Source organism: Natrix helvetica (assembly GCF_964273705.1).
Source record: "Natrix helvetica genome assembly, chromosome: 2".
Taxonomy (NCBI): Eukaryota; Metazoa; Chordata; class Lepidosauria; order Squamata; family Natricidae; genus Natrix; species Natrix helvetica.
This window is the reverse complement of record NC_138552.1, coordinates 269,588,351-269,612,093: the sequence shown is the minus strand read 5'-3', so window position 1 is coordinate 269,612,093 and position 23,743 is coordinate 269,588,351. Positions and strand designations below refer to the sequence as shown.

The window sequence follows — 23,743 nt, the reverse complement described above, 5'->3', positions numbered from 1 at the left end:
TGGCATGGCCTTGTACCATCATGTTTTCCAAAAGATTAAGTACTGTATTTTTCAGAGTATAAGATGCACCCTTTTCCCTCAAAAAAGAGGGTGAAAATCTGGATGCGTTTTACATACTGAATACAGCATTTTTGGCCTCCTGAAACCCCACCCCCTTTGCAAAAACGGCCTTGCATAGCCTTTAGGAAGATCCCAGAGTGCTCCTGGGGGCTGGGGAGAGCAAAAATGAGCGAAGAACGAGCCGTTTTTTGCTCGTTTTTGCCCCTCCATCCCCCAGCAGCACTCTATAAGCCTCCTAAAGGCTATGCATGCCCTTTTTTTGACAAAAAATGGACCCATTTTTGCAAAAAACAGACCGTTTTGGGGAGGTCTGTAGAGTGCAAAAACCTTTTTTTTTTAATTTGCCTCTTCAAAATCTTGGTGCATCTTATACTCTGGTTCGTCTTATACTCCAAAAAATGGTACACACCTGGGCACCTAAAATTTCCCTTGCTTTCATTACAACATTTGAAATGAAGAGTAAAATTTCAGTTATGAAGAGAAGAGAGGAGAGGAGAGGGAAGGAGAGGGGAGGGAAGGGGATGGGAGGAGAGGAAAAAGATCCGGGGGGAATTACTCTGAACAAGGAAACACACACACAAATGAGACAGACCCACAGAGAATAAACTGATTTTATGTAATGGATTATCAACACACGCTTTTACCGGAGAGAGGAAACTATTTTCAGCACTATTAAAACAGCTTCTAGAAAAAGAAAGCAAAAGAAATTGCCACCTTTTCCCACAGTCTATAAAAGGCTCTGGGGGATGCACTTTTGTGGCTTTTGCCATGACTGAACACGGGTTGAGCACGAAGAAGGGAGCGAAACCAAGTACAAGTGAGTGGACTCTAAGGGAAGTGTCCTTGAAAGGCTGTTGAGTGGCTGCTCCCTGGCCCCAGGAGCTCCCTGCAGCTCACAAAGGCGGCATGATAGCATTCAGCATGGCCCAGGAGGATTTGTTGCTCAGCTTCGTCTCAGCATGCAGTCTGGCTCTCAGTAGACACACAGATCCGGGAACTTCATCTCATACACCGGGATGGAGTGGTTCTGAGGCTGGCCATAAGCAGCTGTGATGGTTCCAGAGGGACTGGGAGGGGGTCTGCAATGGAAGGGGACAGGAAGAGAGGAGAAGAAGTGTGTCAGGAGAGGAAGGCACAAGACATTTGAGAGCTCGAGAAAAAGAAAATTGCAACTGTCCCCAAAACTAAACTACGGAATGAAGTGGGAAACTTTGTTCCGCCAACTGGGAAGGAAGAGCAAGAAGCAAGAGCAGTAAATCGTTATTTGAGGAAAGGGGAAAGCTTTCCTACCTCCCTATTCCATATAGATTATGAATCATAACAATATGTTGGTAAAGGGAAAAGTCTAAAAAGTTGGCTTCTTGGTGCTGTGATCTCTACAATGAAACAACCTTTTGGCAACTAATGATTATCACTCGAGTACTTGATGGAACTCATAGCTACTAGATGCTACAAAGAGCAAAAAAATAGAGATTTTTTTGAGCCACCTAGTTGCTGCAGGATCCCATAAAAGGCAAGTGTTCTTTAGGAAGAAGCCAATTGCTTCAAGAAGATTCCTACAGAGGATCTAAAGCAGTGTTTCTCAACCTTGGTGACTTTAAGTCCTGTGGACTTCAACTCCCAGAATTCCCCAGCCAGCTGGCTGGGGAATTCTGGGAGTTGAAGTCCACAGGACTTAAAGTCACCAAGGTTGAGAAACACTGATCTAAAGCATCCTTCCTTACTTCAGATCTATTCAGGTCCTTTATTGCCAATCTTTCTGTCTTGATGAACCACTAACATTGCTTTTTCTCCTAGCAATCTGTTGCCTGGATATCCCTAAGGAGAAAGTTATGTCACCTTCAATGTTCCCTCTAATTTTTTTTCGATGTGAGCAGAAAAGTATAGTGTTTGAGCGGCACATTTTCATGCCTGAGCACCCGAATTTTTTTCACAGATGTCACCTAAGACAACAACGAAATCAGTATTATTTGAAACTCAAAGTTATGTTTCTTCAAGGTACCTGCTTAATTCAAAGTGTTATATAATATCAGTATCACTTAACAACGCTCCTGCTTAGCAACCAAAATGTTGGCTCAGAAACTCTGGCATTTGAAGCACGCAACTCTTAAAGCTGTCAAGTTACAGGACCCTTGCACCCCTAACCCTTTAGGGAAAAAAACCCCCAGGGGTCTTCAAACCTGACAGCTTTAAGATTTGTGGACTTCAACTCCCAGAATTTCTCCTCCAGTCCTGTTGGCTCAGGAACTCTGGCATTTGAAGCATGGAAGTCTTAAAGCTGTCAAGTTACAAGACCCTTCCACCCCTAGAAAAAAAATGCAGAGCTCTTTAAACCTGACAGCTTTAACACTTGTGGACTTCAACTCCCAGAATTCCTCTTCCAGTCATGTTGCAGCGACGTCATCTGTGTGGATCTGCTCCATCTCTGCTTTCTTCATTGTGGGCAGGGCTGCTGCTGAAGTTGCCGACGAGTTGCCACCAGAATAACTGCTGCTACCTCCTCCTCCTCCAACAGCACCACCAGATTTGTTCCTGAGCTCAGCGCTGGGTAACCCGTGCCCGCTCCTCCTCCTCCGTGCTTTTGAAGAACCATGAGGCTTTTTTCCCCCCTGCTCCCTCCCCGCCTTCCTACTGTCTCCCGCAGCCTCATGGCTCTTCAAAAGCACGGCGGAGGAGGAGGAGGGGGCAGGTAGGGGTAACCCAGCGCTGAGCTCAGGTGCTCCGAGCAGAGGGGAGGCGCCGCTGCCACGCGCGGAGATGCCGGCTGGAGCTTTGCCGGCTTCATCTCAGCCGCAGTGCCGGGCGGCAAATCCGGCAGTGCTGCCTGTTAGAGGAGGAGGAGGAGGAGGTGGCAGCAGTTCTTCCGGTGGCGGTGGGGGCTTTGGGGCTTCACAACTAGCCTCAGTCGCCCCGTGCTCCTCAAAGCAAGTCTGGGGAAGTCCTTTGCAGGCGGCCCGTTCTAGCTGCCTGCAAAGGACCTCCCCAGCTTCCAAAGCCTGTGGCAATAGAAATCACTGCGCGGCAGTTGAAAACTGCTGCACGGTGTTTTCTTGCCACCTGCGCGCTAGCGCAGCCGCGCACCTTAGAGGGAACGTAGGTCACCTTCCCTTACCGTATTGTGATCTCAAAAATCTGGTTGAGCTTGTTCTGTAGTAGAGTTGCCTGCAATAAGAATATCACATTGAATTTAAGTACTGCCATGTGGAAAAAACGAAGGGTTTTTTTCAAAAGTTTACATCAAGTTCTACTTACTTTTTATGGCTCTGTAACAAAATCCTTTACATTAAATTTACTACAATCCCCCCCCCCCCCCCCAACCTAGAATGGATCCCTTTTCACCAGTAGCCCTGCAATTCCAGTGGGACTGATGGCATCTTATTTCAAATAGGAGCACTTTGGAAAAATCTTTTATTTTATTCATCTTAGGCATTTTCAGTCTTGGTATTGTGGTGATTTATGGCACCAGAATAACAATCCATTGTTATGATCAACAATGTGGGCAATTAAAAAGTTGCAAGTTAAACGATACTCATATACCTTCCAGTTTGAATATGGAAAAAGAGATCTCCACAAACATTCCTGAGAACTTCAGCTCAAAATCTTGCCTGAGCTAACGCACTTCAGATCCCATGAATAATAAAATGTTTATTTAACCAACATCTTGACCTTAACACTAATTTGATGAACAGAGGAAGTTTCTAACATCAGATCAGACTAGTGATGCGATCCTCCCGGTTAACAATCGGTTCGGTGATCGCGCAATTTCCTTTGTTCGCGTGTGCTGTTTGAACAAATCTTCACTTCCGGGTTACTTTGGAGGAGTAACACAATCAATCTGCTCTGCCGCGTGAATCAGCTGAGAAAATAAAGGTAGGAAAATAGCGCGGGTGGGCGGGCAGATCTGATCTTCAGGGTGAACTGGTTCTCTCCCAGCTGATTGTCGGAGCTACTGGTTCCCCTAAACTGGTCTGAAGCGGTAGAATCCCATCCCTGGATCAGACACTTAATGTATCTGGTTAAGAATCTATCTGGAAAGGCAGCAGCTCTTTTGGGTGCCAGACAGCAAGATATTTTCCTCCCCTTTGTCCTCTCAACAGAGGCCCACAAGCAACCTTTAGGGCAATTATCTGCATTGTGCCTCTTCATCTCCTCAAAATGATGTGTACTTCTTGGCCATCATAAGGTCTTCCCGACACCACCACCCCCTCCCCAATTAGCTGTAGAGAGAAATGCTGCATTGCCAGGGACTGCAGTTTAGTTCCTCTACATAATCAATCCAAATGAGATAACACTGAACTACGGGACTCCCCCATTCCAACAATGGTGTCTGGCAAGTTCCCTGCTTGTTGACTTCAAAATGACTTATACAATACAATAGTAGAGTTGGAAGGGACCTTGGAGGTCTTCTAGTCCAACCCCCTGCCTAGGCAGGAAACCCTATACCCTTTCAGACAAATGGCTATCCAACATCTTCTTAAAGACTTCCAGTGTTGGGGCATTCACAACTTCTGGAGGCAAGCTGTTCCACTGATTAATTGTTCTAACTGTCAGGAAGTTTCTCCTCAGTTCTAAGTTGCTTCTCTCCTTGATTAGTTTCCACCCATTGCTTCTTGTTCTGTCCTCAGGTGCCTTGGAGAATAGTTTGACTCCCTCTTCTTTGTGGCAACCCCTGAGATATTGGAACACTGCTATCATGTCTCCCCTAGTCCTTCTTTCTCTTAAGCTAGACATACTTCATTTTGCTGACTTCTTTTGTCTCCCTAGACAAAACCTAGTACACTCATCAGCAATGCAGTTGACTTGATCAGAAGCTTGAATTTGCTCAGTACCTATTGGCCAATTCACACTGCTCTGGGTACACACACGCAAAGACATCACTTGGCACTCTACTCCTAGACATATTGGCCTGGATTGTGGGAGTGAATAGATACCTGACTTTGCAGATTACTGGAGTGTTCCGAAGCACTTGTCAGGACTTACATAAGCAGGGCAGCGGTGCTGCTGAAATGAAAGGCAGAAGCTGGCAGGCCACTCTCTTCCAAGCATGGGGAGTGCAGCTGACTCCTGTGCCAGCGGTGGAAGAAGAGGTGGCGCTGTTGGCTGCAGCCATAGAAACCAAGGCAGCAGATTCACTCTCTTTTTTACGTGCCTGTTTCAAGAGGAAGTTCTGTCCAGTGCCGGGGTAAGAGATGCACCAGCTAGGAAGCAGTCGCGCTCCCTTGGCAGAAGTGGCGGGAGGGGGAAGCTGTGCTGGGTGTGTGTGTGCTTCATGGACACTCTTCCGGTTTCTGGCACACGCATATGCACCGGCCAGCTGGTCTTCACGCCTGCATGCACACCAGAAACTAGACAACCAGGTGGTGGCCAGCACGCATGTGCACAATAGAAACCAACTGCTCTTTTGGTCTCCAGTATGTGGGCTTGTGCGTTTGCACTCACATTTTGGCACTCGGTGCCAAAAAAGTTCGCCAACACTTCTCTACATTGTCTGCATAGATTGTCTGTACTGACCTAGCACAAAAAACACCACTTCCATTCTGGAACACCTAAAACTATTTCAGCTTGTCTTAGCAGTGGACTACAATGAGACAGAGGTTGCATCATAAATGAGGAAATGTGAGGATGTTTCACTTTGGGCCATTCTACAACCTGTAAAACATTGTTACTGATCTGCCTGAGCAAGCAAAATAAGAAAAATAATCTTACTTAACTTTTATCAAGTTGAATCAACACATAAGCATGCATCAAGGATAAGTTACAACACAAATAGAACACACTTCTCTTCTACTGACATGTGGCATGATTTCATTATTCAATCGCCTACTTCTTTTAAGATATCCGTTACGAGGATTGTTCTTCAGTATACACCAAGGGAAACAATATAGGCAGGCGGAGCAGGAGAGAGGGGACACAATAAGAAAATCTGATACTTACTCGGGCCCCACAATGTGCTGCAATTTCTTCAAACGGAGCTTTCTGGAATTTTTCAACCACCTGCCGTCTCCTTTCCCTCTCTTGTTCCTCTACAGCGACGCTGTCGACTAACAAGAAAGCAAGAGAAATCAATGACTGGGGAAGAGTAGGATTAAAATCCTGCCCATTTAAACTTGAGTTCAGCTTCCGGGCTTAGGCTGAAAGCTGAATTTGTCTTAATTTTTAAACATTCCTCCAGCTGGTTCTAATTGCTGTGCTATTATTCTGGGTTGCCTATAAAGAGTAGGAGAAGGATGGAGTGGGGTGTTAATTAGATCCGAGATTTTCAAAATTCCCTCGCCCCCCCCGTTAATCTAGCTTTAGCAGAAATAGTACGCAGAGATATGGGACGCGATGGCTCAGTGGTTAAGACACTGAGCTTTGTCGTTCAGAAGGTCGGCAGTTCAGCAGTTGAAATCTCTAATGAGCTCCCGTTCCTTGTCCCAGCTTCTGCCAACCTAGCAGTTCAAAAGCATGTAAAAATGCAAGTAGAAAAATAGGGACCACCTTAGGTGGGAAGGTAACAGTGTTCTGTGTGTTTAGTCATGCCGGCCACAGGATCACGGAGATGTCTTTGGACAGGGCTGGCTCTTCGGCTTTGAAACTGAGATGAGCACCGCCCCCTAGAGCCGGAAACGATTAGCACACAGGTGCGAGGGCAACCTTTACCTTTTTAGTCTGCAGAGACTGCCATGAAGAGACTTACCAATTGCTTTCTTGAGGGTTTCATAAGTGATCTCTTCAGCTGGTGCTCTCTTTGGGGGATTGATGGGAAGAACACAACAGACAATGGTAGAGTATGTTAGAAACTAGGCATGTTAAAATCTGATAGAGGTTTAGAAAGAAATCCTACTTTAAAGGAATAGTAGTCATCAATAAACTTCATTTAACAGAAGAAAAATCAAAGTACCTCATTAAATGAATCATCTGCATATTACCTAAGAATTAAAACTAATGATAAACCCCCTTTTCCATATTCTTGTCTGGTTTACACCCCTCTAACTAAACCTCCCTTCAAAACAATTCTAGCCACTTGCCCAAAAGTCGCCTTCTTGCTGCATGCCAAACTTCTAGGTGACCCAAGGCACTGGAGACACTCAACTACCTTACTAGGGAATTCATCTTTCATACATTTGGTTAGGATTTGATCAGCAGTCCATTATTTTCTTTTCTTAAATTGTACTATGGAGTTCATTTAATTTAATGAAAAGCATTTGATTTAAAAGATTTATTCTCATGCTTCTATGAACTGTCTTGTAGCTAAGATCATACAAGTAGGACAGATTCAGAACAAAAACAGACGGAGAAGCACAAAGAGCAACAATGTGAAAGTACATAAGCTTCATAGTTACGTGCCAGAATAAAAAAAAAACATTTGGCATTTCCTCATTACCCAGAGTGGGCTTCTGACCAGTTCGAAGGAAGTAAAAAATAAATAAATCACGGAGCGTTATCTTGAATTAAAAGTTCTTATCCTTGACCTACCATAAAATAAGAAGCAATGTGGCAGCGTCTCTATGCATCTGATGAAGCGAGTTGCAACTCATAAAAGCTTATGCCTTTTATTAAAATCTGTGAGTCAGAAAAGGTGCTGCCAGACTCCTGATTTATTGTTACTATAAATACAGATTTTCACTGAGATTAACTTTCCAACAAATTACAAGAATTGAATAAGCCATTTAGACCATTCAGCCCAATTTGCTATCTGTGCAAGAATCCTAATTAAAGCATCCATAACAGGATATTCAGTTTCAATATGAACACATTCAACAAACTGCTGCTCACCATATTCTTTGGAGAACTGATTCCACTGATGAATTCCTTCTACTACCAGGATTTTTCCCTAATATTCAACTACCTTTCTCTAAATTAAAACATTTATTCCATATTCTGCATTCAGGGATAATAGAGAATGGTCTTGGCCTTTAGTGTGATATCCATAGTTGAACAATGTTAATTCATCTTCTCGTTGTCATTTTTCTCAAGGATAGATATAACCATTTTCTTCAGCACCTCATTGAAAGCATTTCCAGGACTCTGATTATTCTGGATTAATCATCCACAAAGATAATCAGGGCACTGGAGACTACAACATACGAAGAACGGTTGCAGGAATTGGGTATGTCTAGTTTAATGAAAAGAAAGACTAGGGGAGACATGATACCAGTGGTTGAAGGAGCTGCCACAAAGAAGAGGGGGTCAGCTAGTCTCCACAGGCAGAACCAGAAGCAATGGATGGAACTTAATCAAGGAGAGAACCAACCTACAACCAAGGAGACATTTCCTGACAGTTAGAACAATTAATTAGTGGAGTAACTTGCCTCCAGAAGTTGTGGATGTTCCAACACTGGAGGTTTTTAAGAAGAGATTGTCTGAAATGGTGTAGTGTTTTTTGCTTGAGCTGGGGTTTGGACTAGAAGACCTTCAAGGCCCATTCCACCACTATTATTCTGTTATTCCTTACTACTTCCTCGTTTTTTTCCTGAATATTTCTTAAAACATGTTATTCAGAAAGGGGAAGGGTACTCAACATTGGGTTGAAATAATGCAGAATACAGTGGAACTGTCTTCCTATGATTGAAAAAGGACACTATTGTTAATGAAGTCTAATTCAACAGCAAATCGCATTGCTGTTTCAAAAGCTTTTTCAACAAACATATCACAGTGCTGATTCAAATTCAACTTGTGGTCAACTTAATATCCAGATCCTTTTACCATATAATATTACCATACTAGAGTTATGTAAAATCCAATAATTTCATCGGGATGACAAAACAAGTGCTGTGATGTTACAAGATAAGATCTGCCTTTATGAATGTGCAGTAATGTGACACATATACCAAAGGCACGGAGGGTGTCATGAGACCTTGCAATGCTCATTTTGACACTTGTGCAACCTCTTAAGAATGCCCATGGGTATAACCTGAATCTACCTCTGTGCATTTGAGCTTGAGTGCATTCTTCACTTAAGGAAGTGAAAAATTCTGGGTTTTTTATCAATTAAATTTTATTCAGTTCTCTTCCTCGGCTTTTTGAAATAATTTTGAAAGTTGATTTTGGCTTCTGAAATATCAGGAATTCCATCAAGTTTTCACTAATATACTAACTAAGCAAATTATTAATGAAACTGTTGAAGAATACTGCAAGAGGAGTGGAAACCCTGATGAGCAATGCAATGTTTGAGTAAAGAAATGAACTCAAGACATACTGTATTATGTCCATAGTGTTCTCACTATGAATATTACTTTACAAAAAACTAAAGATAATTGACATTGCTTATTGTTATAAGCAATGCATATTCAGGTTAATTTCTTGTAAACGCTGCAAATTTTTCAAGATCATTACAGACTTAATCTCTTATAGATTATGATCTGTTTCAGAGTTTTCCCAGGTTGCTCTCCTGCCAAAGATAGGAACATTGGTCCCTCCTGTAATCACCCTATGTTCTCCAGAATTTCCAAAGATAATAAATAGGGATTTACCAACATCGTCCATGTTCCTTTGGTACCTGGGATGCAATTCATATTGCCTTAAAAACTAGAACTTGGAAATCTAATTCAACATAACATAGACTGGAACACAACAGAACTAACCAATAAACAAACATATGGGATGAAGTAAACTGTTTCCCAATCAAGGTCCTATTACAGATTATCTGTTTTAAAGCCCTCAATTTCTTATTGTTTGGGCAAATGAACCCAATAAACCAGTACATAATGTTGTTAGGTCCTTAAAAAACAGTTCCACAAAGGTATAAAATAAAATATAATCTCAAAAAGTATTATACTGGGAAGAGAAGAAGGCAAAGTGCACCTCACAGGACTGGTAATAGGTTCCCAACCATCCACTTCTCATTCAATTTATACTTGCTGAGCCTACCAAAAAAGGGTACATGAGAATGGCATTACCTCTTCTTTCTCGGGGCTATTTCTGGATTCCACTTCAACTTGTAGAGAGATGGTCTCTCCAATACTCCTCCTCTTAGACAGCCTGTCTTCATCTAAAGGAGAAAGGGAGTTAAAATCATTTTCTTTCCCAGCTGGAAAGGTTATGTGTCTAGCATTTTGTAGGGGAATATAAAGTGAGAGGAATTATTTGGACTGGGTTTCCTGTGACAGTGACTGATAAATAAACACATGCTGCCTTAGGCAGACTGGATTTCCACAATGTGCTAAACTCTTAATATGAGTTAACAAAACAGAATTGGTGTGTTTCTATGAACATCTATATGCAATAGCACAAACCATATTACAACCCAACATGCTGGCCCATTTCACACAAGATTCTAAGATAATGAGTTCCCTCAATAGGGTGAATCATTAACCAATCCAATATTTGCTTAGTTTGCCAAGTTGCGTGAATCCAGTCAAGGAGTTGCATACTGATTTGTCTTAATCCAGCTTCCTGTATCTGCTATCTTTGAGATTCTGGCTACAGTTGCAGCCAAAATAGTTATAGTGGAGGGGCTGCTATCGCTTAAATTGTGGAACATGCATTTCCCTGACAAAGAGACCTTGCTTTTAATTTCCTAGCCTTTTTGCTTGTAATCCTTTAATTAAAAAAAAAATACTGTGAGCATGTTCTCACAATACTCAGAGGACTGTTTGAAGCAAAAGCAATCAGGAAGTTTATAAGCACAGAAGACTCCTGAAAGATAGGACAACTTGTGAACATGAAAGATGCCATGGTTTTGCATCTCTAATAACTAATCAGTACATTTTAAAGTCAAGGCAAGTGCTTTGCTTTAGGGAATTAGTTATGATTACAAAGTCTTCCAATTCTCCTTGAAGTTTTCAAGCATACCTTGCTTTCAGAATGGCTTATCTTTTGGCAAAATTACAAATCACTGAATCTGAACCAATGATTACGTAAGACCTCCCTAGATAATAAGCCCAATCAGGCTTTTGAGCACATGCGCTAAAATAAGCCCTCCCTTGAAAATAAGTCCTCTCCAAAAATATTGCAAGACAGCAGCAGCCATGGGATGACCACGTTCGTTGCCTCCTGCACCTCAAAAATAATAAGACCTCCCCGAAAATAAGGCCAACTGCTTATTTTGGGGAGGGGGGATTCAAAAGAAAATTAAGACCATGTCTTATTTTCGGAGAAGCACGGTAAGAACAAGTGTGACTGTGCAAAGCACCTGTCAGGCCTGCAGCCATCTTTTCTTTTGGATCTTTGGTCTGCCACACTTTCTATTATTCTGCTATGCATTTTCTATTGCGGGAAAATGGGAGGGGGGATTGTACGGAGTCACATACTACGTAGTCACAACAAAATTCTTTCTAGAAAGCCAAGGTCACCCTTCGTCTCTGCATCATCTCTGCACCTGACCGGAATTGGATGGGTGGACCTGCCAGCATGGCAGTGGGAGATTGGACCATGTGATGGACTTGTGGGTGTGGGGGCAAGATCTTGAACTTTCAACTTGGTGGGGAAAACCGGGAAGCTTTCCCAGATGTGCCAACATGGCTCTCTTAATAAATTGGAACTTTGAGCAGTACTTTGCCTTGGCTTCTGATTTACTTTTGGATGCTATTTGGAACCCTGACACTAACCCAAACGCTGACACAACCATGAGCATTGCTTCTAAACTAGTATGCACTAGATGAATCCAAAGGGACAATGACTTTCCAATCCTTGCCTGTTCTCAGATAAGTGCCCCGCCCAGTAAGATAAATATCACACTATAAAGTAACAACACATAGTTCTTGAGGTTGATGGACCATACAACCATTTTTCACTCCCCCCTCCCTTGTTGGGGTGAGAGACCCACAGGGTTTAGAAAACTATAAGAGGAAAATTGCAAAAGTTCAGTTAAATATGGGTAAGAAAGAATGGCAATGGGTATCCTGTAAATACAAGAGTTAAAAATAAAGCAATGTTGCTATACAACAAAAATCCTGCACAATAAATAACACTGGATGTAGCAAAATGAATACATCACATAATTTATCCAAAATTGCTGGTCTGCATAAGTTATTTCTGGTTTTTGCTAGTCCTGAAATGCTCTGTTACATGTAGAAGGAGTAGAGTTTGTTTTTGTTAACTGCAGTTTTTCAAGTAAGCCGCATAATTGAGTTCTGTGCCTTCAAACAGTATTTTCTGGAATGCTTCTAAGTCTTAAGCAGGTAAAGACAATCTTCATTTTATTGTACTAGCTAAAAAGCCTTTGATCCTCTTGAATCCAGCCCACTCATTTTCCATCAGAAAGCCATGGTTGGTAGAGTGGGCTGTGTAAATACACAGATAACTTCTAGACCTGAAGATTAGTCTAGAAACCTGAACAGCTTGAAGATCTCCAAGGTCCCTTCCAATTCTGTTATTCTAGCAATAGCATTTACCGTATTTTTTGGAGTATAAGATGCACCAAGATTTTGAAAAGGCAAATAAAAAAGTGTTTGCACTTTGCAGACCTCCCCAAAATAGCCTGTTTTTCATGAAAACGGCCCCCTTTTTTGTCAAAAAAAAGGGCATGCATAGCCTTTAGAAGGCTTATAGAGTGCTCTTGGAGGCTGGGGGGGGGGCAAAAACAAGCAAAAATGGCCCATTTTCCGCTCATTTTTGCCCTTCCCAGCCCCCAAGAGCTCTTTGGAAGCCCCCTAAAAGCTATGCATGGTCATTTTTGCACAGGGGGTGGGGTTTCAGGAGGCCAAAAATGCTGTATTCAGTATATAAGACGCACCCAGATTTTCAGCCTTTTTTTTAAGGGAAAAGGGTGCATTTTATACTCCGAAAAATATGGTAGACTTATATACCGCTTTTCTGTTTTTTACAGCCCTCTCTAAGTAGTTTGTCTCATACATGTGAGTACTTTGAGGCTGTAGGTAATTCATCTAACATGGTTGGGCATCACAACAGGGAAAGTCTGTTTGTGGGGTCCCTAAACATCCCATTTGTTCTTACAGGGTATGGAGTGCTGAGACTTCATATTCATATTCTTATGACTCTGTGTGATCCAAATGTTTTGGACTGTAATAGCAATAGCAATGGTATATAGGCTTATATACCACTTCACAGTGCTTTCTCTAAGCAGTTTACAGAATCAGCATCTTGCCCCCAACCATCTGGGTCCTCTTTGTACTCATCTCGGAAGGATAGAAGGCTGAGTCAACCTTTAGCCTGGTGAGAACCTAACTGCCAAACTGCAGACAGCTGGCAGTTAGCAGTAGTAGCCTGCAGTACTGCACTCTAACCACTGTGCCACCATTATAAGAACTCTGGTTCTTATTCTTGAAGAACCAGTGTTACAGAAAGCAAATCTTCGTTGTTGTGTTCTCTGTGCGTCACACAATTGTGGGTGGGGGTGGAAAGAGGCTTCTCCCTGGGTCCCTCCTTTGCAGGTTACCCCAGGGTAACTCTTTCTCACCTTTTATTCAATATCGACATGGAATGACTGGGTGAAATGATAGGCCAGTTTGAGATTTGATTAATTATATTTGCCAATGTTATAGGCTGGCCAAATAGGGCTGTTGGGGTTCTATTCTAGTGTTTGGAGGTTATGTGGCCCTGTCTGGAAAGGAATAGTCTCTGATTCAATCCTATCAAGACCAAGTAGCTGAAGATGTTAGGGCCATGATGGCGAACCTATGGCATCTCTACAGGCATGCAAGCTGTCACCCCAGTTCAGCTCCACCATGCATATGTCCCCCGCCTTCCCGAATGACCTGTTTTTGGTCCTAGGAGGCTGCAGGGTGGCCTACTAGGCCCAAAATGGGGAGCGGGGAGGGGGGTCGTGTGCATGGGGCGAGGGGAGCGCAGGGGGAGGGTTATGTGCACATGTACAGGGGGCGTGGTGTGAGTTGTTGCACACACATTGCATTACGAGTGTGGGCGCGCATGTGCTTTTGGCACGCGACAACAAATAGGTAAGCCATCGCTGTGCTAGGGCCTCCTAGATTTGGAGTTAGAAGAAGGCTAAGTGAGTACATTAAAGCCGAGAGGGATAAATGAAAAACAATGCTGTGTTTGAGTGCAAAGCCCAGCTGTATGAAACACAAAGACCACAATGAAGAATCAACCGTCATGAGTTTGGCTCTTTGGAATACTTTTAAGTCAAAACATCACAGAAACCTGCTCTAAAAATAATGATAAAATTCTTGAGTATAGAAAATATATGACCCATTGCTCTCATACCTGTCAGCTGAGGGATGTAAGGTGTGCTGAGCCTGTCTGAATTGTAGCCACTCCCTCCCAGCACTTCACTGATCTTGCTCTGCCGGAAGAGGATCTCGGGGCCAAGGTGATCCAGATTGCGTGACAGCCTTTAGGTCAAAACAAGAGAAACAATACATGACTGTCCCAATGACTCTCCAGGTACCCATATTACTCAGCAATTGGTCTCCAGGAAAGGAAGGAAGGATACCTGTGAAAAACAGAGCTGAAGGCAAACGATGGAATAATTAAGCAGGTTGAAAAGCATACCTGTTCAAAACATCATTTATCTAAACTAAGGTTTCTCAAACTTATCGATGTCGTGTGGACCCACCCTCAGAATCCCCCCAACCAGCAAGTCAATTCAGGAAACTGAAGCCCAAACATCTTAAAATTGCTGAGGTTGATCTAAATTACAGCAGGGGTATAATCAACATGTTTTAAGCTCTCCTACCTGGGTTTCTCTACAAAGACACCTTCAGGGAGCAAGTAGGGAGCCTCCTTTTTTCTCATCTCTATAACCTGGAGAGAAGAAAAATGCAAGACTTTTTTTTACCAGCTTGGTGTGGTCAGTTCCCACTGTAAAAAATAACAGATTTAATCTGATCAGATATCAGTATTATCTTTGCATGCTCTGCTTGGGCAGCGTGAATAAGCTCTGGGCTGCTCAGAACTATGGCCATGGTAAGTATGAGCAGGTATTGTGACATAACCACCAGGTACAACTGCTTGTGACTACACTAGTTTCTAATGTTTGCCTAAATATTACTGGATGCCATCATTGCTCCAGTGCAAGACTAAGAGATGCACAGAATGAATTGGAGTCAGGAGAGCACTGCTATCTCTCAATTAGTACTACTGGGTTAGCAAATGGAGTTCTCAGTAGATCAGATCTGGGAGCCTGGTAACAATTTCAAATATGCAGTTGTTGATAAAGGCACCTGTGCACACAGTCCTTAATCACATCCAGCTGAAAGCTGATCAAAGTTGGTGCTTCAGAATCTCTTTCCTCCATTATGAGATAGGCAATGATGCAATGCAATGGCAGGAAACTACTTAGTGTCATGATTCATAACATATTGAAAGGCAATGAGAAGAGATACAGAAAAAAAAAATTCAGGAAATGTCCAGCAAGGCTTTGGGGTGGGTGGGTTTAGTCCAGAAACGTCTCATACGTGTGAGTACTTTGAGGGTGAAGGTAATTCATCTAACATGGCTGGGCATCACAACAGGGAAAGAAGTCTGTTTGTGGGTTCCCTAAACATCCTTAGTTTTTATAGGGTATGGAGTGCTGGCACTTTATATTCTTATGAGAATATGCATGGTGCGCCAAATGTTTTGGACTGTAATAGCAATAGCACTAGCACTTACATACCACTTCACAGTGCTTTCTCTAAGCAGTTTACAGAGTCAGCCTATTGCCCCCAACAATCTGGGTCCTCATTTTACTGACCTCGGAAGGATGGGTCAACCTTGAGCCTGGTGAGATTCAAACTGCCAAATTGTAGGCAGCTGGCAGTCAGCAGAAGTAGCCTGCAGTACTGCACTCTAACCACTGTGCCACCGTAACTCCTAGAATTATCAACCAATATTTGGACCAAGCTGAAGGAAGTTTCCTGGTTGAAAACAACAACAACAACAACAGATAAAGGAAAGATAAGCAAAAGTAAAGCCAAGTGGCAGACCTCATGAATATGCTGGCAAAAGGCAGGCACAGTGGTCAGTTGGCTGATCAGGTTCAGGTAGGCAGCTCCAAGGGCATACAGGGCACAGCGGCTGTACAACGGTAGGTTATCCTCGTTCACCTGGGCCAGTTCCTGCCAACAGGACAGCAGCATTGTAGTCAAAGGACAAGCAAGCTCCCCCAACCCCCCATCTTCCCTGGCAGCCAGACGGGTCTCAGTCTACATTCACTCATCTTGGACATGGAATCCGTATCGGCATCAGAGCCTGAAGGTGCATAAAGCCAATCATCAAATTCCACCAGAGAGAAAGAAAAAAAAAGTATCTTTTTTTAAAAAAAAAACCAAGAGTGTAGTTGGGAGGGGTCCCAGAATTAAGTGGCCTAAAATCTTGGGAGGGTCCGAGAAGAATGGAGCAAAATCTGTTTCAGGAAAAAAGCTACCTTTCAAAGGTTGAATGAAAATTAGATGGAAATATTGCACAAATCACTTTTAATATGACATGCATATTTAAGTTTAATTCTGGATTTACTTATTATTTGGATTGATCTCTCTTTTGGTATCAATTTTTTAAAATTAGTTTATCAGAAAAAGATTTTTTGCCTTTAAGGTTAGAGAATTTGAAAGAGTATAGTGAATTTTGGTAACATAAAGGATGATGATAGTAAGTATAAAGATTAGTAAGTGCAAACAAAAATATATACTATTTTCCACAGAAAAAAGTAGAGATAGTCAAACTGATTGCTTTACTTAAAAGGACATATTTAATTTTGTTTTCATTTGGAAACCACTTCTGGGTTTTGTGCTTGTGATAGGATTGATCTCGCTTTCAAAGCAAAGGGGTTGGGTTTCCCAGGTACATATAGGGCTAGGAGTGGCACTACAAAATCTATTTCCTTTTCATTGCAGAGTGTCCTCATTTAGCAACTGCTTCATTTAGCAACTGCTCATAGTTACGATGGTGATGAAAAAGTAACTTTGGGACCAGTCAGTCCTTGCATTTATGACCTTTGCAAGTCTGTAAAGCAAAGGAAAGGTGAAGTAAGGTCATAAGCCCAGCCATGGCTTCAAGTAGGGACTGTTTTGCTTAATGATACTAGTGGCCACAGTTTGTGGTCACGAAGAAGGAGTGCCTGTAATATATCATTTGGTTCTTTTTTCTTTACAATAAGACACAAGGAGTATGGGTCCCTAACTCACAGACGAGGCTTAGAGGGAGGACAACAGGAGTAGTCATCTTCTAGTAGACAAGTGATGACAACACTAAGGCGCTGGGGTGTGTAGACGCAGAAGAGAGGAGTGGTTGAGACCCCTACAATTCTAGCTTTGTGGGTACAATTGTTATTGAACCTGAGCATGCATTAGATTAATGCCTTCACCAACTTCATTTTAACAGACCAAAACTGCCCCAACTACCCTAATTTATTAAGTAAAATTTTCTTTTTCTTTTTCTAAATTCATATGCTTTATCTCTGTGGTTCAAACTGAATTATATTGTTAGCATTCAAGAGCATTTTACAGTAATTGGCAGGAATTGTATAACAGTTCCAACTCCGTATATAAAGTACAAGCAAGAAACTCTTGCAAATGGCTTCTTCAAGGAATCTAATGAATCCAAGAAGGGCTGGGTTAAAAAAACAAAAACATGCATACTTGACCTCTTCCCACACTAATTGCTAGTGAACTGTTTCTTTTTAAATTCTTCCTACTTTTAAAAAACAGAAGCCGTCCAGAGTCGTATGGATTCAGGCAGCCTCTAAATTGTATTAAATTGCATTAAATAAATAAATCTCCTCTAACCAGATGGAGTCTAAGTACAATGTGAAGAAGAATAAATATGGGTGTGTGGCATATGGGATAGTTACATATTTATTTATTTAAGAGATTTATATAGCCACCCATCTTCTAACCAATTCTGGGTGGCTCTCAATCACAAGTTAAAGCAACATGTAAAACCATATTAAAACTATAAAACTAAACACATTGAAACATTAAAAACAACAAAAACCTGGTGCCAAGTCAACCTTCTAATGTGTAGTCATCCAATCTTACCCCAGTGCTTAGGAGAAAAGCCAAGTCTTCAAAGCCTAATGGAAGGTTGGGAGGGTAGAAGCCTGCTGAACTTCATGGGGTACAGCACTGATGGTTAACCTTTTTGCCATCGTGTGACAAAAGCGGGGTGAGCGGGTTGCCCATATGGCCATTTTTCTCCCTCCGGAGGCTTCAGGGAAGCCTGCTAAAGCCTCCGGAGGGTAAAAAATGGTCCAACGCGGAAACCAGAGGTTCAGAAACAGACTTCCGGGCTGCCCATAGGGCCATTTCTCTCCCCCTGGAGACTTCAGGGAAACCTCCTGAAGCCTCCGGAGGGCGAAAAATAGCTCAACACGGAATTCAGAAGTCCATTCTCGAACTTCCAGTTTACACGTTGGGTTGTTTTTCGCCCTCCGGAGGCTTTAGGGAAGCCTCCGGAGAGTGAAAAACAACCAAAAATGAAGGCTAAAATCAGCTGGCCAGTGTGTGCATGCATTGGAGTTGACAGGGCAATGCCTCCCGTGCCCTAAGAAATGGCTCTGCGTGCCACCTGTGGCACGTGGGCCATAGGTTCACCATCACAGGGGGTAGAGTGTGCTGTAGGGCAGGGGCTGACACAGAAAAGGAACACTTTTTAGCTCCCATCAGATGGCAATATTTTGGGGAAGGGCCTAGGAAATCGATATCCCACCCTATCTGGCCTGGTAGAGAAAGGCAATCCTGCAGGTAACTTGGCATTGTGTCATATAAGGGGAAGCCAGTGTAGCTTGCACAAAAGGGTGTTACTTGTGCAAACTTAGGGAAACTCATTGTCAGCTTCGGAAGCCACATTAACACTGGAAGCTTTCATGCTGCCACATTCTTGTGCTTGGGAAATTAGGAGGGGGGATTTAGTATAGAGAATGTAGTTAGACATAATAGCATTCTTCTTTTCGGTCAAGGCCATGGCATTCTTGCATCTGGAAGAGGAGTGGTTGAAGTGATGTCTCAAATTGGGACGGATTGGGATTGGGCCATGTGATGGATTGATGGGTGCAAGGGATGGGTTTGGACTTTTGACTTACTGAGGGAAAACCCGGAACTCTCAGATTCGGGTTTTCCCAGATGTGCCAGTATAACTACTCTAATAAAAGGCAACTTTGAGAAAATGCCTGTCTCTGAGTGTTTAATTGGAGTTGGGTTATTCTGGAACACTGACACCCATTACTGTGTGTGCTGCTTCATGCTGGACCAGCTGAAGAGCCTGATAGTCCTCAAGAATAGCTCCATACAGAGTGTACTACAGTAATCCAAATGGGAAGTGAACAAGGGACGGGTGACTGTGAGCAAGGCCTTCTGGTCCAGGAAAATATGCAATTGACGGACTAGATGTATCTGTGCCAAAGCCTCTGTAGCCACAGCTGCTGCCTGCTCTATTTCTATTCACTTGTTACTCTGCCATGCCAGTTGCTACCATGTGCAAAAGGAGGCAGTAGGGGATTGCAATAAGGATCTGCAGAGTATATTGAAGAAGACTATACATCCCTCTGGAGTCAAAGGCAAAAAGCTGTTGGAAAATCCCAAGAAAAGGCGTATTTATTTAAGGAATTGCAGAGAGGTAATATATTTGTGTTCCTATGACCTCTGAAACACATTTCACCTTTAGATCCAACAGACTAAAAAGTATAGGTAAAGGTTCCCCTTGCACATATGTGCTAGTCATTCCTGACTCTAGGGGGCAATGCTCATCTCCATTTCAAAGCCGATGAGCCAGCACTTCCGAAGACGTCTCTGTGGTCATGTGGCCGGCATGACTAAATGCTGAAGGTGCATGGAAGGCTGTTACCTTCCCACCAAAGGTGGTTCCTATTTTTCTACTTGCATTTTTACATGCTTTCGAACTGCTATGTTGGCAGAAGCTGGGACAAGTAACGGGAGCTCACTCCTTAACGCGGGCTAGGGATTTGAACCAACTGCCAACCTGCTGATCAACAAGCTCAGCGTCTTAGCCATTGAGCCACCGCGTCCCTCTAAAAAAGTATAACAGTTAACAAATGGTAAAACATGGGTTCACCAGCTTTTGGCCTCCAGATGTGTAAGGCTGAAATCAGGACATGAACTGCAGTTTCAATGCATTCGGCGGGGGAAGCTGTTTTTGAAGATGTAGAATTCATTTATGCCAATTTCTCCAGGAACAAAGTTTAAAGATGTTCAGTCGAAACAAGTTATCAAGACTTCTTTGCTTTGCTTGGATTTGTTGCAGCACATCAACACAAGTCCATTACAACATGTGCTGCATTTTTGCAGTCAATATAATTTGTCTGAAGAAGGAACAGTAGAGGTGCACATTTGCTTAATTAAGGGAAAGTCTGGGCGGGAACAAATTGTAAAAGAAATATAAATGGTTTTTGCTGATCTCTGTGTCACTGTTAGCATTTGAAGATGAATAGTTTTTCATTGTTTAAAAATTCTGGAACAAAATTTTAAGGCTATTAGTACTAACGCTTAAATACCACTCCACAGTGCTTTACAGCACTGAGTAGTTTACAATGTCAGCAAATTGCCCCCAACAATCTGGATCCTCATTTAATGATCTTGGAAGATGGAAGGCTGAGTCAACCTTGGGCTGGTTAGGATCGATCTCCTACAGTAGGCAGTTAGTTTGTATTCTAACCAGTGCACCCGCACTCACTATTCCTAGTGAAAGGACAGGCTTCTAAGTTATTGCTAGTAAATTTCACAAGAGTATTTGCTAGGTATCTCCAAAACAGAATCAGCTTCCATATCTATCCCAAAAGTGTTTTTTTCCCCAGGAGGCAACTGGACTTTGTTTTTCCTTTTGAAGACATTTCACTTCTCATCCAAGAAGCTTCTTCAACTCTGACAGGAATGGAGGATTTATATTCCTGGCAGACAGCTAGTAATCTGCATCCTTTTAGAGGGTTGTCGAAGCACTTGGAAACTTATCTGTGTCCTCAGCGTCACCTGAGTAGTACTCCTGGTTTCCTTGGTCTGCAATTTTTCCCCTCTGGAAATCCACTCCTACTCCCATGCCATTCAAAGGCTGTTCATCCCAAATTGTATAGCTAAAATGAGCAAGGAATATAAATTGTTCCATTCCGCACTATCCTGTCAGAGCTGAAGAAGCTTCTTGGGTGAGAAGCGAAATGTCTTCAAAAGAAAAAAACAAGGAAGTCCAGTTGTCTCCTGAAAAAGCACCTTTGGGACAACCATGACCTGGATGACTGAGAATCTCTACAGACTTCCATATCTAACTTTAGCAGTAGACCTTATAAACCTGTTTCCTATTTGCCACCTGAAATATAATCTGGTCTTTCTTGGAGGTTCCTTTTTATCCTTCCTGCTAGGGAGTTGGAAGATTCTTCAGCCTGCACATACCTGTATGGCCAAAACCAACCGGATGAGGTCAACTACCACCTCTTCATTGGCCAGTTCAATGCTGATGAGTGCCAGTAGACTGTAGACAGCCTCATAGTGAGTAGGACCATTATTGTCTTCTTTGCAAGTAAAATACATGTGTCGATACAGCTGCTGGGAGTGCTGTGAACAAATATAACATAGATTTTTATGAGGAAGTTGCCATTTCATTGAAGTATTGAAGACAATGCTTTTACATTACTTTAGCACAGGGGTATCAAACTCAAGGCCCATGGGCAAGATGCTTATCTGGATACAGCAAAGGACCGACCTGCGGTGCCTCTGTCAGCAAAAACGGAGCTCAGGGGGACCACGTGTGGCACTCTTGAGCTCCGTTTTCAATTGTGATTGCCTCCTGCAGCTCTCTGTCAGCGAAAACGAAGCTTGGGGAGGGGATGCAGGTGCCTTGCCCCCTAAGCTCCATTTTCGCTGGCAGAGGGCTGCAGGAGGCCGACGTGACACAAGTGATGTTGAGCTGGCCACCCTCATCCACCCCCCCCCGGGGTCCAACACAACTCTGATGTGGCCCTCAATGAAATCGAGCTTGACACCCCTGCTTTAGCATGTTCAAGATGATACATTTTTGCAGGTTTATCATATACTGCTAGTGACTACAACCAATTAACCCCTATCTTTTTTTTTAACAGAGCGTTTGGCAAATCCTCAGTACCTTTTTCATGAAGACAGTATCTTGGCGTGAACATTTGTCCACTTTCAGCTTCAGGATGGAGATATCACTGATAGTGCTGTGCAGAAAAACCAAATGAGAAAAAAATTAAATGGGTGTGTATGTGGAAGCAGGCCATAACAAAAGGGTAGAGAAGATTGTCCGTTTCTCCTCCTTTTTAGCAATTCACATGATATTACTTCTCGAGAGCGACCCATTCTTTCACAAATGTTTGTAAAAAAAGTCTGCATGCCTAGGTAGTTGATTTTATACACCTGTGGCCATGGAAGTGATTGGAACACCTGATTCTGATTATTTGGATGGGTGAGCAAATACTTTTGGCAATATAGTGTATTTCAAATTACTGTCAGTCTAAGTCTAAATCCCTCACAAATTTTAATTCAGAACAACAACTGAGAAATAGTTCTTATTGATAGGTAACTGGGACAAATACTATATTTTTCAGAGTATAAGACTCACTGGAGTATAAGACGCACCTTAGTTTTTGGGGAGGAAAATAGGAAAAAAAATCTGCCTACCAGGTATTCATCTGGCTAGCGTCCTTAGTGTGGTCAGCTTCAGCACATAAGTTTGCTGGTTTTGAGAGCACTTGTGTGCACTTTTTATCCCCTACTTGTGGATAAAAAAACAGCTTCTAAAGCACAGCTGATCGTTGGAGAGAGAAGCAATGAGAAAACGAGGCAAAGCATGGAAGATCGCTTCACTCGTTAGTGCCTCATTAGGGCTGGAAAAAAAAGCTACATTCAGAGTATAAGATCACCCAAATTTTTAGCCTCTTTTAGGGAGGGAAAAAGTGCATCTTACACTTCGAAAAATAGGGTATGTCTGATGCTCTCCAGACCATCACCATGTAGACAATCTGGAAGAATGTCAGCATGTAGTCACAATGTTATTATGTTTATTAATGCGATTACCATTTGACAGCATTGTTCACTTGGCCAATCTTGATGAAAAAGCATTCAAGGGAAATTCTAGCATTGAGCAATGTTAGGGGAGAAGAAAAAAACCTTTTGGTATAAATATTCTTTGCATATACGTATTTCTATTCTTCCTCATACATTTATTCATACATTTCAACATTTAAACATATATTTAATCTGTGCATTTAGAATTGCTGAATTGTACTTTGGTTCAAGCAAATGCCATCATCATTAGACTTGCTAAGAAGGCCATCCCAACAATGAATAGGATATCGTGCGGTTTCCAATTAGGAAGACAGAAGGAGAGCAATATGTATTCACATAGTTTGTAGCAAAATTATCTAAGATACTTTCCTGTTCTGACCCCCCTCTTCGTACACCAAAGCACTCCAAGACAAGAATACTGCTAGTCGATTTATTCACGGTAAATTAACACACTGACTAGACCTTGGCAGCAATCCAGACTTCCAAGATAAGAAACAGGAGATAGCTTCTCCAGCATTGGTAATTAAGTTGAACTCTGCAACCAGCCTCCAGGAAAGTAATTCCTTTTATACAATCTTGAGAGGAGCCTAATTACAACCAATTATGGTTGGTCCAATTATCTTCTGTATCCGCATAGTTGTTCTCTATGTCTATCAGCCCTTCGTTGCCGGGCATCCAGGACCAACTCCCTTGTCTCCTCCCCACTGCTCCAAGGCATGACATCAGGAGCACACTCCCTTTGGCTTTCACCACTGCTCCATGCCTCAGGCGCCTCCTGGTGGCCAACCAGCTTCTCTGATCCCTGCTCGGAGTTGGAACCCTGTCCAGGGTCC

General features: G+C 42.6%; 1 protein-coding gene across 5 annotated transcripts in view; it reads right to left on the bottom strand.

Annotated features, from left to right (window-relative positions):
• Positions 1-655: 655 nt before the first annotated feature.
• EFR3B (EFR3 homolog B) overlaps positions 656-23,743 on the bottom strand; it is a 157,518-nt gene continuing 134,430 nt past the window's right edge. For 4 of the 5 annotated variants that reach the window (XM_081944334.1, XM_081944333.1, XM_081944336.1 and 1 more), the window contains 10 exons: positions 21,988-22,063; positions 21,279-21,440; positions 15,873-16,004; positions 14,642-14,709; positions 14,170-14,297; positions 9,942-10,033; positions 6,740-6,788; positions 5,995-6,101; positions 3,173-3,222; positions 656-1,139 (listed from right to left, as the gene is read on the bottom strand). In XM_081944334.1, coding sequence (XP_081800460.1) covers positions 1,034-1,139; positions 3,173-3,222; positions 5,995-6,101; positions 6,740-6,788; positions 9,942-10,033; positions 14,170-14,297; positions 14,642-14,709; positions 15,873-16,004; positions 21,279-21,440; positions 21,988-22,063 — 970 coding nt within the window. In that variant the 3' untranslated portion in view covers positions 656-1,033. Of the gene's footprint in view, positions 1,140-1,753; positions 1,900-3,162; positions 3,223-5,994; positions 6,102-6,739; positions 6,789-9,941; positions 10,034-14,169; positions 14,298-14,641; positions 14,710-15,872; positions 16,005-21,278; positions 21,441-21,987; positions 22,064-23,743 lie in introns of those variants that run through there. The other variant, XM_081944335.1, reaches the window with a different exon arrangement.